Source organism: Argiope bruennichi, chromosome 4 (assembly GCF_947563725.1).
Source record: "Argiope bruennichi chromosome 4, qqArgBrue1.1, whole genome shotgun sequence".
Taxonomy (NCBI): Eukaryota; Metazoa; Arthropoda; class Arachnida; order Araneae; family Araneidae; genus Argiope; species Argiope bruennichi.
In genome coordinates this window covers 103724073-103742680 of record NC_079154.1, presented here as the reverse complement: position 1 = coordinate 103742680, position 18608 = coordinate 103724073, and the positions used below count along the sequence as shown (strand labels likewise).

The 18608-nt window shown below is 26.7% G+C and overlaps 1 protein-coding gene across 1 annotated transcript in view; it reads right to left on the bottom strand.

Annotated features, from left to right (window-relative positions):
- The window catches only part of LOC129967080 (collagen alpha-2(IV) chain-like), a 79903-nt gene that overhangs the window by 26714 nt on the left and 34581 nt on the right, over positions 1-18608 (bottom strand). The window contains exons 3-9 of the mRNA XM_056081746.1: positions 6610-6735; positions 4537-4671; positions 4127-4171; positions 3968-4030; positions 1598-1720; positions 1257-1292; positions 199-261 (exon numbers count right to left, since the gene is read on the bottom strand). Coding sequence (XP_055937721.1) covers positions 199-261; positions 1257-1292; positions 1598-1720; positions 3968-4030; positions 4127-4171; positions 4537-4671; positions 6610-6735 — 591 coding nt within the window. The remainder of the gene's footprint in view (positions 1-198; positions 262-1256; positions 1293-1597; positions 1721-3967; positions 4031-4126; positions 4172-4536; positions 4672-6609; positions 6736-18608) is intronic.

Sequence of the window (18608 nt, the reverse complement as noted above, 5' to 3'; positions counted from 1 at the left end):
TAACTTAGAAAGTAAAATTTCAAAATGTTTCAAATGTGGTATAAAATTATCATAAAGTGTTTGAATTATAATATTAAAACAATATTGTATGAGTATGATGAGTAGAACAATTTCAGATTAACTATATTAAAACTTTAAAAATAATAACTCTCATTTAAAAATTTTAATAATTGTTGAAATATATTGAAGAAAACTTACATGGGGCCCAGGAATACCGCGATCACCTTTTGTTCCAGGTCTACCATCAGCTCCAGGTGGTCCCTGGAAATAAATGCAGGTATAATGAGCATTCATCAATAATTTATGTATAAACAATATAAGCACTTTGTAATATAATATGTATAGATTACATTATTTAATATTCATTTATGATTTCATCTACCAAGAACAGAAAAGAGTACTTTCTTTATTAAGATTGAGCATTCAATATTTAATTCAATGTTACTGATTAAATAATAACTTTGGATGATGTTTTCAGCATTATTTTTCCTGAGAAGAATTTTGTTGCATGATGTATATTAAGATAAAAATTATTGAATATATTGTTATAATATTTGAAACTTAAATTTCTCATCTTTCTAGCTATATTTTTATAAGCATTCTCACGAGGATAGTATAATAAGCTGTTATGTTCTTAAAAAGTTTACTACAGATAAAGTTTGGGAAATAAATTAATATTTTACATTCTTTTCTAATGGCAAATAGAGAATAATCTGGGAATAAAAAGATTATACTTGGGAAAATGAAAATCAAGTGAATTTTTTGTTGTTGTTGGTATTACTTATGGCACCTTATAAGCCTGCTGACAGATCTGTCAGCAATTTAAGCCAAGTGAGTGTCTTTTGATTTTTCAGTAGCAGCAACTAGCGCCAAGAATATGACTTAGCTACTTCATGCGTCACATTCGCTTGAACAACCCCTTTTTACAGGGGGGCACATTCACACAACTCACAGATAAGATGCAGAAGAAGAACAACCATGCCTGATAACGGGGAAGACGCGCTACCCCATGCCAGAATGGTGGCAGTGACTTTTTTTAACTTAATAAACAAGCAACAAAGCAAAAATTTCTGAAATTAAAATTTTAACATAGTTAAACATTTTTTTGTAGAAAATAACATCAAGTACAGAATGCATTTATCTCAATTTCCTCATTACCAGATGAAAAGACTGAGTTAATGAATTTACCTTCTTATTATTAAATATCTAAAAATGCAGAAAATGAGATTTTATATTAAATGTAATAAAACACTTACAGGCTTTCCAGGTTGCCCGTCTCTACCTTGTTCACCCTAAAATATTACAAATAAAATATTAATAGAAAATTTCAAATAAAAAATATTATGATGCTTTAAAAAAAATTAAGCAGCAGAAAGCAGCACTTTGAAGTTTAAACATTTTTGTGCAATTCAGATTTATATAAGAATACATATTACTGACACAGAATTCAAATTTTTCTAGAAATGCAATTTTTTCTAATGATATTTATTGAGTTTATTATTGATCTTGCTAATTATTTATTAAACATAGTATTTGTTAGAAATTTTGTTGGATTTTCAGAAAAAAAGTGAATTAAAAATGAATACCAAGTTTTTACCTTTTGTCCTCTCAAACCTGGAGGTCCAATAGCTGGTTCACCTTTTTCACCTTTATAACCGGGTGGCCCTGGGTAACCTCGTGGTCCAGGATCACCAGGGTAACCATCAGCACCTGGCCTTCCCTAAGTATTGGAAAATATAATTATTTATTCAAGCGCACAGAAATTAAATTAAATAAGAAAAATTGTTTCAGAAATATATGTTCAAATGAATTTAAAATAGGAACTTAAAAACTTTAAATCAGATAAGATATTTAATCAACTTTTAGATTATTCTCATGCTTCTAAATTAATTAAATGCTTAATTGCATGAATATTTTTCACTATTTTAAAACTGAAAATTAATTTACAAAATATGGTCATCATATTTCTGTAGAATTGATAGTATTCATGTGTGTGTGTGTACACATACATATATATATATATATATATATATATATATATATATATATATATATATATATATATATATATATGCAATTTGCTTTTAAATATTTTTATTAATGAAAGACCATATTACTTTCCTCTATGACACATTAGGTAATTTAAAATCTTGCATTATCAAGTGTTTATTACAAAACAAATTTGATCAATTAAGATTTTCTATTAGTATTTGATGTATTTAAATTTTATTGCTGGATGATATTGATGTATATTACCTGACTTAAAATATATGATGATGAATTACACTATTTATGCTTATATATTGATAAATATAATTAATTAAAGAGATATTAATTGTGATATTAATATTCATGATTTTTTTTCGCTTTATGTTAATAACAACTGATCTATTCAAACAATTCAACTAAATAATCCAAAATTCCTTTTATAAGAATTTTAATAAAAAGAAACACTGCCTTTCCCACATTATAAAAATATTAATAAATTAATTTTATCAGCTCTCATGATTTCCATTTCAGTTCATTAATATGGCAGTTAGTATGTAAAGCATCAAAATGGATATGAGCACTATTAGTAATGTACCTTAATTAAATTTTAAAGAATATTCAACTTCTTTTTCTAGATTTTGATGAGAAAAAGTACATTAAAACTTTTGTCACCTTACATAAAGTTTCAAATCTCAGTAAAAAAAAAAAAAAAAAAAAAAAAAACCTTTTTAACATAGTCTTTTAAAATTGTTCATGTATAGTAAAAAACACAATGAATGGAACCAGTTGGTGATCTGAACATAAATGTTACCATAAAAACTTTTTTAACTTTCTTCCACAGAGGTTGGTGTTCTCATATGAGGACACCCCCTATATAGAGGCTTAATTCATAAGAAAATCTTCAAAGAAGATTATGCAATTTTTTTATGACAGTAACAATAACTATAAACATTTCAGGTTCATGAGAATTTTTATTTATATTCAAGAAATTTTAAATCATTTAAAATATTAAAAAGAATTTTTAAATAATTTTTGTATAAGACATTAAATTAAATCTAATATATGTAAATTAAGAAAGAAAAATAAATATTATTCCAATTAAAAAATTAATTAAAAGTTAAAAGTAACATATTAGCAGGCAAATATATATATATATATATATATATACTTTTTAAATTACTAATTTAAAATATCAAGCAAAAAATTATAAATTTTAAAAGTATCTAATTTTTTGAAGAAATGAGAGTTGTTGCTACGTGGATGGTGTCCCCATATTAGGACACCTCCAAGACATCCATTTTGGTACATTCAAAAATAAATTTGAATCTTATACGAAATTATGAATTAATAACACAAGATATTAGCTGAATATAACAGATCGATTTTATTAAAATTGTAATCATAATGAACTAAAAAAATTCCTACATTAAAATTTGAATAATAAATATAAAACTAATCCCTTAAAAGAGACCATATCCTATGGTGTTGCCATTTATAGTTCTGAAATGATGCATTTATTTTCCAATAATTTTCTTGGGTTTCAATCTAGAAAGTCCTTTAATGGTTCATTTCGTATGTGTGTGTGACCACTACATCAGGAAGATATAAAGAAAACTATACTAGAGCATTAGAGCAATAAAATTACTCATTATAATGAGAAATATTTGTGGGGAGATCCTGGCTCAAAGCTCATAATTTTATTACCAAATATTTGTTATAAGAAAGTAGCATAAAAAATATCCTAATATAATAAGTAAAATATAGAGTAAAAATTATATATAAATATGATTCAAAAATAAAAGGATTACTTAACAATTAATTTTAAAAATAGAGAAAAGTGACATTAAGAAGAAAAATATTTTAAATGCAATAACAGGATTTGGAGCATATTAAGAACAGATTATCAAAATTATTACTTACATGAAATTTCTTCAGAAAAATAACTAATTAATGAAAGTAAATTATATAAATTACTTACATCAGTTCCATTGCAGCCATCCATACCAGGGGGACCTCTAGGACCCATTTGTCCAGGCAAACCCTATAAATTATATAAAGTTATAAAAAAAAATTCTATCATTTTGTTACAGAGAGCTATTTGCAGCAACAAGAAAAACTAATCAAAGCATTTACTTACAGGAATGCCATTCATGCCAGGATATCCAGGAATTCCCATTTTACCCTGTAAGATACATTATCTTAGAAAATAATTTTCAACATTATACAAAAGGAAATAAAATCATGAAAAAAATGAATACAATAAAAAGTTTCAATAAAATTATCTAATAATCATTAGAAACTAATAAAACTCATATGAAAGTGAAGCATGTCTTTAAACCTTCTTAAAAAAATATATAGCAGTGCATATGATGAGCCATACTTTAAGTTATACACATATAAGCTGTAGACAATCAGCACATTATTACGACGATCAAATAAAGACTGAGTTCTTTGAAGATTTTCCTTAATATTCAAAGAAAGATTCCATATAACAAAAGTATAAAATAATACAAAAAGTTTTGGAGTTTTTAAAAAATAAAATATTACCCTATCTCCTTTAGGTCCTCGTGGTCCAGATACTCCAATTTCACCTTTTAGACCTTTTTCTCCAGTAAGTCCTTCTGGCCCCTCAAATCCTCGTAGACCAGGTGAACCTTGAGGTCCAGGTGGTCCAGGGGCTCCCTTAAAAAGCATAAATGTATGAAAATTAAGAGGAATATACTTAATTTATAGTTAGTTGAAATAAACCTGTTAGTAATTGAATTTTTCAAATAATTTAGGTTGAATTTTCAATAAAATAGACATGTTATTTCCACTCTGAGTGTTCATTATTATTCCAACTTCAATAATACATAATTCAGAATGGGATTTTTAGGCAGGCTACAAATTTTAGTTATTTTATTTGAATTTCCCTAGGCATGGCAATTAATAATTTCAATAGTTTTATTACATCCTTAAAAGTACATTCAAAGCCCACCTACCATTATTTTATTTAGATAGCTAAAACACCTTCATTTTCTGTATTTCAATTAAGAGAAATAAAGGTGTCTAATTCATGAGAAAGTCTCAACAAACAGTTTAATATACAAGCTAAAGCATTTTCCAAACTAATCTGTCAGCATATCAAGTTCTAGACAGAATAAAAACTGAGCTTGGATAAAATAATTTAAATGCAGAATAGCAGTACTGGAACAGAACTTTCATCAACCAATCTGCTACCAATGAACCCCATAGCATTGACAAGATTGGTGTGGCTGACTGGCATATATCAAACTATGCAACATCACAGGCCAATTCTCCAACCTCTCTGAAGAGGTCCCTTTTCTCCAAGGATACAATATGTTCAAAACAGACCCATTTTCATTGTCATCATGCTCCATTGTTCCTTTCTTATTCAGAGCAGCTGACACCCAGCCACAAATGTAAGGTTGTATCCAGAAAATCCACATAAATATCCAATGACTAGAAGCTGATACCTAGGCATATACCTAATTTCAACAAACAACAGTTATTTTTTCCTACCAATCATGTTCACCAACTATGAGATCTATTATAAACCATGCTATTACCATGTTTATTGACAGACCAATTGCTTCTTCCCATTGAAACCACCCTAATCAGTACTAACTGCACATTTCTCTTTTTTAAAACTGAACTACTTTGCATGGAGAGTCCCTCATTTTCTAAGCTTACAAATAGACATATTACAGTTATTTTTCAGTATTCTGTCAATCTGGAAGTCAGTCCATGGGAAAGCAACTTTCTTCAAACAAACTAGAATCATTCAATCTGATGATCCTTCACATATGCTGACAAATTTGACCAGGTTCTAAATATACTGCTCACCAAGAAGCATTTATTCTGACTTTGCTTTCTGCAGATTTAGTTGTTTAGTTTATTTTCATAATATCCAAATGAATAAGTAGCCTTGTTCTATTGTAATTACCAGATCATTTACTTGCAGTCCTTATCAGTTTCCCTAATTGAGCTACTTCACCAGGAATAAATCTTGTTTCCAGTTTGGTTGTTCAAAACTTTTTGAACAATCAAACTGCAATTAATTTCCTATACTCTATCAATCTGGGAGTCCTCTCATGCCAAAATAATTGCCATCGGGTAATTCATTTGGATGTCAAGCTTTCCCTTTAATAATCCAAATAATACAGATTTTGATTTCAAACTCTTCCCAAAGGCAGATCACAATGATGTCACAAGTAGTCATTACCTTCTCACAACTAAACCTAGCTAGTCACTAGAAAATTTCATAATGAATGATCCCAACATTTCAAATACATCTTTCTATGCAATGTGAAAAATCAAAAGGCATTCAAAACTAATTATATGGTTTGAAAAACAACCGAATTGGTAATTCTTACTCCTTTAACAGCTCAAAAAAGAGGAAAGAAAAGATCCCAAAGTATCTTTGAATAGGGTAACTCAAACTTAAAGAAGATGAACCTTTGAGGGAAGCAATATCAGAAAAAAAGATTTATTACATGTATATGTTACATCTGTCTGTAGAATTTCTTAATAACGTCAAATTAAAATTATCCAAGAAATAAGTTCATTTTAAGCAAAGTAGTGTCCTTCCTCAAGCAAATGATTGTAACAAATAATTACCCTGGATCCTTTTTCACCAATACATTTGCATCCACCATTGTCACAACCAACGCAGGGTCTTTCATTTCTTGGATCTATCTGCCTTCCATAATTAACTGATGAATAATTTCCATATTGGTATTGTTGCTATAAAAAGTTAAAAGGAAAATTAAGAAAACTGGATATCAATTGTAAACAAGCCTCTAATTTATAATTCAATTAAAAACTTAATTTTATAAGTTGTATAATATCAGGAACATAAATAATCATAAAGCAAATATATTATCAAGAAAAGAAAGTTGAATAAATATATATTTAAGATCATGTATATTAAAAATGAATAAAGATAATGCACTAAACATGTCAGTTAAATAAGAAATATACTATGATTAATCAAATTATGTTAATAACTCAAAGTAAATCAATAAAAAGTTAATCACAATATATAAAAGTCAATAGATTTTGCATGTAGGTTTTTAAATTTATAATAAGACATAAAATACTTTTTAAATAAAAAAATTTAAGGTAATCAAAGGGGAATAGAACATAGTATAATAATCAAGAAAAATCTGTGAAAAGCAAAGTATGGAACAAAGTACAACAAAAATTTTAAAGCATGGAAAACATCCCAAAAATGATAGGGAATTCTTACAGCAACTGCATAAAAAAAATAACTATTCTTCCACATATTATTTAAAACAGTTCTTTTTAAGAATATATATATATAAAAAAAAAAAAAATGAAATAGCTATTTCCAACTTTACATTTCTAATCAACCCCCCCCCCCCCCAAAAAAAAAGTTTCAAGTTAATATTACTAAAATAATAAATTTTTAGTTTAATGAGAGATTCTTTTCTTTTTTTTTTTTGGAAATAATATTTTTTTTTTTTATGGTAATGCATAATTTAGAGATGAAATAAAATGAATTAAGAAATGAATCAACATTTTTAATGGATGTTTCTGGAATCATTAACAGGATACTTTTTTTAAAACAGTTCATTAGTTAGTCCTTTAAATCATATTAAAAATATATATATTTAAAAATATTTGTTTATATGTATTTTTATAAGTACATTAAGTGATAACTGTCAATCAGTCAGAGTTGTACAATCCAAATATTAAATTATAAATAATGTGAAATATCTAAATTTATGAGCATACTTTGAAACATTTAAGTCAGATTTAAAAGAATTAACAGGCTATCAGTATTTCCTACATTCTTTTTTACACTGAAATTACAAGAACATTTCAATAACAACGGTGAAACTAAAGCTCATACAACACGTTTCGCTAATCTGCCAAATCGCGCCGAGCATTAGAAATGTTCTCGCAGAATTTAGTTAACATTCTCGCCATGTGTTAACTAAAAAATAGAGTTATGTTCCATATTTGTTTATTGATCGTATTTAATTTCCCTTTTCTCGTAATTTCAAAACAAATTTATGTCGGATCGAATTTAAAAGCAAATAAAATTCTTAAATTAGATTTCTGATTCGCCAAAAAAAGCGATAACGTATACATTACAGAAATCGCTTAATGGAAACAGCATCAATGTTTTGAAACAATTTTTAAAAAAATCCGTAACCATGAACGAGGCAGTACCTAATTCCTTATTTAAATGGAACTGGCAAGCGATATATTTCGTTAATTTTCATTTACAGCTATATAAACAAATTAAAAATCCAAATTAATTAAGCATTCTATAGGACTAGAAAGTAGTTTGATTGGATGAATAATTAACCAATGACAAAACTGATTTATAAAAAGTACTGCTTTCACCAGTATTAACTTATTTAATTTGTGAGCCCCATATCACGAGGCGTGAGTTCCGTACAAAATATCAGAAAGAAAATAATAAAATGAATAAATAAAGAAGGGAGGAGGTATAATTTTTTATCACGATTGTAGACAGAATGTAATGCTGAACAGGATAAACCACTTTCACCACAGAATAAAGTGGATTTTGGCACAATTACTTCTTGCGTAGTAGATGCTCATTCAGAAAGGATTTTCAAATTTTTAAATTAGAGTTCCAATTAATTAAAATTAAGTGCAATTCTAATTTTTTCCCCTCATCTTCGGAGAATATTATTTCTTAAAGACAATTTTCATGTCATTTCGAAAACTTAAGTTATCAATGTGTATCAATATTCATTGATTTTAATAAATTCTCAAAAGTCATTTTAATTACAATTTGTAGCAATGCTTTTTATTGTTATAATGAAATTTAAACCAATTTTATTATTTCAACAAAAGTTTTGCTTGAATTATGTTTTTTGGAATAGTTAAAGCTATGAAATAAAAAGTTACTTTCTTTGGACATTAATTCTAAAGCAGAATTTTCACTTTAATTTTATTAACAAGTCAGTTATAGAATTTGTTAATCTTCTGCAACTCAGCAATGAATGAATTTCGGACTTTGTTTCAGAAGAAAACTTTTTTACGTTAGTTTATTACTTTTATTATAATTAAACAAAAATATAATAAAAAACGGAAATTTTTAGAACAGAATTATTTGGAATGCAAGTTATTAATATAATCAGCACGTAGATTTCAATTTACGTATTTAACAACCAAAAGATTTCAAAGGCTAAATTATATATATAAAAGAAACTAAAATTTGCCAAATTTTTTGATAAAATTAATTTCGAATCAGATTTCTAATCCTGAGAATTCCCATTATATTTTACGTACAATTTTCCACATTGTTTGAAACTAGCTGATATATCCATCATTACTAGGATTGATATTGCTCTCCTGTTCATTTGTTTCGCTGCTACGCATTTCTCTTCGGAATACAGAATTCACAAAATGTTGGATTATTTTATTTAAAGGCCTAAAACTAACGAAGAAATAGAGAATTTTACAAATACGTATATGCTGATTCATATCTCAGAATTAAGAAATGAATAACATTTCGTTATTCTGATCAGGTTAGTGTTTACGAAAACACGCATCTTAAAAAAAAAAAAGTAATTCAAAATATAAATTATAAATAAAATCGATATAAATGTTTAACATAAGGAAATTAATGTTTTTCTATTATTAATTATAATTTAATAGTATTTATAATTTGGAACAACGTTATTTCATATTAAAATGAAGCGTGAGTAAATTAGGCGGACAATTTCAACGTGAGCACAGAAGAATGAAATCTACTAATATAATATAACCATTTTTTTTTAACAATTATGAAAGAAACAGGGATATATAATTTGTGCAGAAAATAATTAGATAATGTTCGGACAGGTAGCAAGTAAAATTCTACATAATGTTGGGACAGATAGAAAACATTTATAAGGTTAAAAAAAATTTTTGTCCATTTTTTTAATTATTTACCTTTTTTCCATCTTTTATAACTATTAAAAAAAAATCAGAAATTTTTTTTCTTCTTATTTTCTTTTATTTTATCAAGTATTTGTTGAACAAAAACAATTTTAATTTAAAGAAATATTAAACCAACACGTTTGTGCTAATGAGGTTAATTGAAATATATTCATTATTATTTAAAATCCTTGCATATCAAAAAAATTAATACCAGCTGTCTTAAACTATGCCCTAAACTGCAAAATGGAAATATCAAATTTTCGAATTCTTTTTTTTAATTTGAATTTAGGTATGAAAAAACAATACTGAAGTTGCGGTAAAAACAATGCAGCTTTTATTAATCTATAAAAAGGACACATTTTTTAAAAAAATTTCATCCCTTTTTCTCTTGAAGCACATGTCATTAAGATGATGACGGAAATATCAAAAGTTCAAAGTAAACTGAGCTCAGTAATCATAACTGATGTCTTTCCTCACAAGGCCAATTATTCCCCTAAAAGCAAGCTCATCATATGATAAGCAAGCAACGAAAGAAGGGTTTCTTTTCCGAGTTTCCAGACATTCATGTTTTATGGAGGATGGTACAAAAGATGAGGGGGAAAAAACCGTTTCCGGATTGCTCAAAGAACGCCTTGTCCGCACATGAGGAGAGTGAAACTAACCCAAACATATTGCACATCCGATGACATCATTTCGAGCAGCCAGACCCTTGCTCAACTAGCGATGAGGAACATATATAGCACTATCCGGCTAAAGAATTTCATTCAGTTTCAAGAAAGAAAATTTATGAAGATTCTTCGAATTGTACATTCAGTGGAATGACAGAGCGATGATAATTTTTAGAAGAATAGAATTATTATATAATTTTTTTAAAAATTCATTGCAGTCACTAGCCAGACAGCTAGGCCAGATAATAACACGATGCTTAAAATAAGATAACACGATGCTTAAAATAAGATACAAAAAAATATCATTCCAGCTGTCAATGATTCGAAAAATGTTTTTGAATGAGATACATTTCTGGATAAATATATCTCGCTGACAACTATTTGAAACAACATGATGTTTGTAAATTTGCTACATATATGAAAGACAATTTTCATTTTAATCGTGGTCCAACGGTTTAGAACGTGGTTAGTTCTAAACCGTTAGAGATAGAATTTATTTACAGTTGGAAAAATAGTTTTAAAATGACGTAAAGAAGTATGTTTTATATTGTTTGAGTTAATAAATGTAATCTGAAAAAATTAAGAAATCAAAATTTTTATGTAGTTTCCAGATCCTGTTAGACATATTTAATTAATATTTTAATTAAAAAATTTCCATCCATCAGCGACAAAAACCTATCGAGTTATGAATTCTTGAATATAACTATTTGAGGTAATTTTAGACCAGTTCGATGGCCATCTCAGGAAAAAATCGCTCAACTAACGAATGGCTTTCGCTCAAAGTAGTAGTAGATAGATTTCAATAAAGAAATTAAAGCTTCATAATTTGGTCAGTTAATTTTATACCCTGTTTAATAGAAAATATAACTATATGTTATTTATAACCTACGGACATAATCCATTGACATAATTAATTTTTATTTATAGGTCTCATTATTACCTTTATGATAAAATGGTTTAACATGAATAGTAAATTCTTCACTTATCAGTAAGATTTCTTAATTCTTATTTTATTGAAGTTACTGCATTTATGAGTCGCGCCAGTTACAAAATAAAATTACAGATTCTAAAAAATTAGAAATTTTCATTTCATCAAATATTGAACATAACGTATAATGATGAACTTCGCATTCTTAAACTAGTATAATATAATTTTAAAAAAATTTCTGGAAATGATATGAAAGCATTTGGGGGGATCTCATACTTCTTGATCAAGATCAAATCTTAAGAAAATTGGACATTTCTTGCACCGATATATTTTATTTTATTTTATTTATTAAAGTTACGAGATTTAATTTAAAAATTATTAAGACCAAGTTACATAAAACATTTAATCGAAAATATTAGTGACCATTAATCCTGCAAACCAGCTGATCGCCAAAGACGGAATGTATAAAATAAAAATAAAATCTAACCTGCATGAGCAAATTACGTGTGAGTGAGGAAAAGTAGCTTTTATCAACGTATGACCATCACATTGTGCTAATGCATGGCGAATTTTTTAATTCCGATCAGCGGCCGTAGTTTGCCAAAGCTGATTATTGTAAAAAAAAAATATTCTTCATAACTCGGCCAGATTAAGTAGCAAAAGGTTAATTTTTAAAAAATGAAAAGTACATAGCGAAAAATATTTTACAGAACGGGATTTAAAAGTAAGAAGAAATTTATGAAATTTAAACAACATGAAATTTTAGCATAATATTTTTAAGCTTCAATTTTGATAGATATATAACTCATGCAATTTCAGAAGCCTTATGCCATTTTGTCCATTTCACTATGCAATCTTCTTATTTTCTGTCAATTGTAAAATTCATTAAAAAAAAAAAAACATTTAGCTATTCCTAACCTTTTAACAATGTAACCTAATTTTATTTAAAACATTGTAAAATTTGGCATTTTTTTCATATTAATAGTATATTTTAAATATGAATTTAAATCTTTTACAGATTCTTCTCTGAATTATGCCTTGCTTTCCCACAATCTGCTAAATAAATATTGATTTGTGTTAAAGACAGGAGTTTAATTTCACTATTTTATACATTTTCATTACTTTTTTTATATTAATACCGATGATAAATCGGATTGTAAACCAAGAGCAAAAATATCTGCAACTTTAATAATGACTTTTATCAATAACTTTGGTGTTCTTCCAGAAATATTATGTTTTTTTTTTATTATCATTCGCAATAAGTTTAATATTTGTTCAAAATTCTTGCATGTGCTTGTATTCGTGTTAGGCAACGTGTTTAAAATGTTTGTTTTAAAAAAATTGATTGAATTTAAAAAGGTTTATACGTAAAAAAATTCGTATCATCGAATAGACATTAATTTTTTTTAAAGATTATGTAAAAATTGTATAGTGACATTTTCAGAATTTATCACGGAAAAATGCTAACATTTTGTTTAATTTTCAATTAATAAAACTTCTAACACAAATTTTAAAAGAAATCACTTCTAGATGCATATTCACTATCTCCAAACTATATATGTATCTAATTTAGTAGCTCTAGGTTAAATGGCTTAGCCGGTAGAGTGCCAACACACACGTACACGCACACACACAAACTCATCTTTAATATGGGTAAAATTAAAGATGAAACATATTGTTGAAAAACATGTTTAAAATGCTTTTTCAAAAATTGCTCAAAAGTCGGAATTTATACGACAAAAGAAAAAGTGTCCTTGACAAGATAATTTTTCTAAATTTTCAGATGATATAAAATGATTTTCCTGCACTGATATTATATAAATAGCATGGAAAGACGCCAAATTTTAAAATTTGTTTAATTAATTAGATTTTTTACAAACATTCGCTCTCAGAGGTACATTTGTACTCTCCAAAGTATAATGCGCCAAGTAGTTCTAGGTCAAATGGTCTACCCAATAAAGCGGTAACATATCGATATATATATATATATACACTTTCATTTTTAGTATAAGTAGAAATAGAATGTGCATGATTAAGGCTATAGGATATAGACTTAATCATGCACATAGTTTTACTTTGCAATTTATTGACTTTGATAAATTAACTTTTTTCTTTACTGAGTAAAAAATGTCGTTCTGTCAGTTTTTTCTGCAGTCGTTTTTCGAAATGATATCTTCCAGTGACCAATTTCCAACTAAGGAGCTGGGATTTATTAAAAGAATATTAGCCTTTGTTAGATAAGTTACTCTGTAAAAGTGCAAATTTTAATATTAAGATAATATATATTATACTCAATTTGTTATTACAGTATTTATCAATACCGAGCATGTGATACATGTAAACATACAAAGTTTTTAAGCGCCAAATAAACCTGAAGAAGCCTTTAAAAGTTACAATTAGAGGGGGAAAATGTATATCTTGGTTCAAAAAAACTAACGAACCTCCTAAATAATGAGATATTAGCAAATTTTCAATGTTATGAAAAACAGCATAAATAATTAATTTTTATTTTACATATATAATTCTTAAACTATCTAAAAAGCAACAGAATAAAAATATTACTTTAATATATAGATGTTTCATGAATGCTAGAAATTGTCTTTAATTATTTTTGTCGAAATTTCAATATGTTTTTGAATTAAATTGATTGTAAAAAATAAATTAAATTAAAATAAGTAAATCGTACGAAACATTAAAAATTAATTGTTTACTACACCCTTAAAGGTATTTAACAAACGTATACTAAGTTTCATAAAATTTTAATAAAATGTTTTTGAAATATAGCGTTTTGCGTGAATTAATTTTAGTAAAACATTAATTCTTCAGAAAACGCGTTGAAAATTTATTAGCATATAATCTCATTTAAATACATAATTTTTGAACAGAATTGTCGGAAATACATAAAGGGTAGTTATGTAAGTATTGTAAGTATTGTAGAAAGCTAATATAAATTTTCCAAATATCATTTTTGGAGAATTTCACTGTAAAAAAATAAAATGCTTAATTCCAATTCCATTTCCAATTTAAAGCATCAAAGTTTCTATTTTCCGTTTTTATCTGCTGTTATATTTTTGAAATCGCTGCATCTATACTTCTTATATAAAAATAAAAAAAGTTTTAAAATGTATTTTCGAAGATTGCATCTTAAAAGTTAGGGCTTTATTTTTAGGTGATAAAATGAAATTCAAATGTTGCAGTGAAAAGCATTTTTTCAACCAAATACAGTATAGTATTGTGTACAAACACAGATACTATGCAAACACGAGCTATAAGGAATAATGACATTAGACATATCCAGAATATTACTAAAAAAATGACTGATATAAAATAAATTATTAAAACATTAATTTAGTTAAAAAATATTTTGGAATGTGAAACTAAATTGGTCGTTTTATAAAAAAAATGTACATGCACTCATATGCATGCTAGGAATCAAAATTATTTAAATCCGCCATTGCTGTCTCCTATAAATTTTTAACTCATTAATTCATTCAATCTCTAATGTATTTTAATAAATGTTAAAATTTAATCCGTATATCCTCAGTGAAAGAAGTGCTAGAATATTCAACAAAACCTGACAGTAAGCACTGACTAGCACTCGGGCATCAGAAAAGTTGCCCTTAATCATTACCTATAATTTAGAGACAAACGCTATCACAGACTTGCTCATTAAAAGCGATTAAAAACAATCCGATATTTTATAATGTAATAAAAAAAAGCTCGAAACTGCAGAATTAAGTACAACTGTTTTCATGCATATCACTACTAATAATTAAGATGAATTGTATGTGTATGTGTTTATCTGTGTGTTTTCGCTCCACAGGCCAGATCACTTAATCTACAGCTACCAAATTTGGAATATGTATGCTATGCAAATGCTATGCTATATGTATGTGCATCTAGGAGCACATTCTTTGAAATTTTGATTAAATGAAAATCAAGCTGAATTTTGGTTTTTCCACAATAACTTTTGAAAATATTATTTCGTAAATACGAATCTTACACCGTTTCGAATTTTTAAAAAAATGTCTTTCTACTGTTACCAATTTTATGAATATTGCATATTCTTTCTGAATTTTGGTAATTTTTTTTAAAGATATATATATATATATATATATATATATATATATATATATATATATATATATATATATATATATATATATATATATATATATATATATATATATATATATATATATAGAGAGAGAGAGAGAGAGAGAGAGAGAGAGAGAGAAGAAGAAGAAGAAGAAGTATAGTTTATAGGCGAATAAAAAAGTGAAGTTAGAATACCATGAATTTTAGAAGACAATTAAACTATATATTTATGTTCTTACCAGTACCGTGATGTCATAGGACTGATCTCCATTAGGAAAGTTCATGTACGCAATGAACAGAGAAGATATAAGACTATTAAAATATCACTCCTTTACTGTCTGACAATTGGATGGAATCATGAACATGAATTTATATCTCAACGATTTAACTGAAATTCAATATAACTGATAATCCCGGCGAACCAGCTGGTCGTCAAAGCGGACTAGTTATTCAATAGAAAAGATGATTTTATAGGGAATTTTGATAGAAATAGTAAAAATAATTTATGGCCTAAAAATTATGGGAATGAAAAGTTACTGTACCTTCGTTTTAAGAAGAAATTTTGATAGTATTTTATAATGTATGTTATACAGACATTTTTATGAAATTGTTTCTCTTCTAAAATAATTCACATTAATTTCTGTCCTCTTATCGGGCATCATTGAAGAAACATTTAGCCATATGATATACTCAGTATGGTTAAAGATTACGATATATTCTCGACATACCGCATCGAGTAGCTTCGTAACTTCAGACACTAATCTAAAAATCCCATCTTTTAAATTTTGCTTACATTTAAAACTCAACTTGAATTTAAGGCAATATGCAAAATTAATTTGATGATCTATTTTTATAATTTTCTCGTTAGAGCAAAAAAAAAAAAAAAAAAAAATCATATAAATAAGAAATAATTAAATAAACATTTTGTGGTAATATATATGACATTTCAAAGTTAAGAAATCATCTTAAAAAAACTGGTAAATGAGTAACAAGCTAATAACTAGGAACTAACCAAGCTGTTGAGAACTAATGGAAAAGAATTTACTAAGCGAATGAAAAGCTTACGTGGCTGAAATTTTTATAAACTATTTTATTGAGCTAATGACATTTTTACAGTCTGGTTAATTGAAATCAACGTAAATTTGTATACAGTCCATTTTTATCTTCTTAGAAGGGAGCGTCTTACCAATATTTTTTCATGCGAATAAAAAATTCATGAACAACGCTAATTCAGAACAGATTTTTTTAAAGCACGTTTTCTATTCTTTTTCTTTGGTATTTTAATTCTTCGCCGTTTTCGGAACTGTTTTTTTCCTCGCTTACTTATGTCATGTGTTATGAAGAAGGGAAAAGATCAAGTTCAATTTTTGGCGTCACACATTTACAATGGACAATCACTTTCTCTTTTATAAAAAATATAAATAAAATTAATATAAAAAATCACAATAAAAAAAGTGTGCTTCATTCATATTGCTTTGGGAGATTTAAGTAATTCGATTAATCTAAGACTTTTATGGAAGAGAAATAAATATTCTCAGGAAACAAAACAAAAGGACCATCACAAAGATCATTATTCTCTTTCTCTTTCTCTCTCTCTCTCTATATATATATATATAGTATAAAAAAAGTATTTGAAAGAAAAAATATTTTATTAATGCCAATATTGCAAAAATAAAAGAGAAATGCCAGAGCTTTTTAAAACTCTTTCCTATAACAATTCATTCTTAGACAGGGAAAATATTCGAGACTCCAAAATCAAAAAATCCATATGGAAAAGGAACCTTATTTTAATTACGATTTAAAAGAGTAATTCAGCAAGAATTTCCTGAAAACTATTAGCTTATAAATATTGAAGAATCTGAAAGAAGACAGTGAGAACGTTTTCTCGCCTATTTAATGGATCGCGATATAGAATTCCTGCTTAGTGCAATTTGAATTAACAAATTAGTATTGATAGATGGAAGAATCAGAAAGGCCGGTCATGCTGTTAAAACTTGTAATAATTGTAATCATTATTACAAGTATAATAATTGTTAATTATAATAATATGTTAATAATAATTGTTATCATTTGCAATCTGATATTTACTATCTATGATTCCTACTGTCTCTATAAGCATAATCGGAATCTGTTTTTATTAATGTGATAGCATCACTTGGAAAAAAAAATGAGGATTGTGAAATTATTTGTTCAGAAAAAGAAAATTATTTGTTTAGAAATTTGTTTACAAATTCTTAAGCTCTAAGAAATTTCATATTTCAAACTTCAAAAAGTAAAACTGTTTTAATTATATGTATACTTAAACCATACAAGGGTTGAAATTGATCTGAGATTTTCATTTGACTAAACAATTATTATTACTTTGAATCCCAGCAAAAAAAGAAAAAAAAAAAAAAGAAAAAAAAAGGATAATAAAATATACAAATAAAAAAAACGTCAAACAATTCTTACAAAATGCAAAATAATAATAAAAAAAATAATAATTTGTTACGTTTTTTTTTTATTTTAATATTTTACATCTTAGCTATTTTTTTCACTTGAACCAAGACGAACAATGAATTGAACCATATTTCTATTGGAATATGTTGTGGTAAGTTACTCAAAGTGTCTTTTGGAAAAAAAAAAAAAAAAAAAAAAAAACGAAATGCAAATAACTTTCCAATTTGGTTAAAGACAGCCATAGTAATTTGATCAATTGCGAACTTTGTTGTTATAGGCTGCTCGCCGAAACAAAAAGAAGAGAAGGAAGGAAACTAAATTGGAACATGTTATTGTTGGAAGAAAAGATTGTTTTAAAATGCACATAATATTTTGATTTTTTAAAAAAATATTTTATCACATGTATCACATATAAAAATATAATATTACAAAACTAAAGGCAAAAGAAAATCAATTATAATTACTTTTTAAATTTTTTGTCATCCGTTTGAAGCGTTGTGTAATGAATAGAAACATAAAAATAAATCAGAGTGAAAATAAAATTTTACTTCTATGTTTCA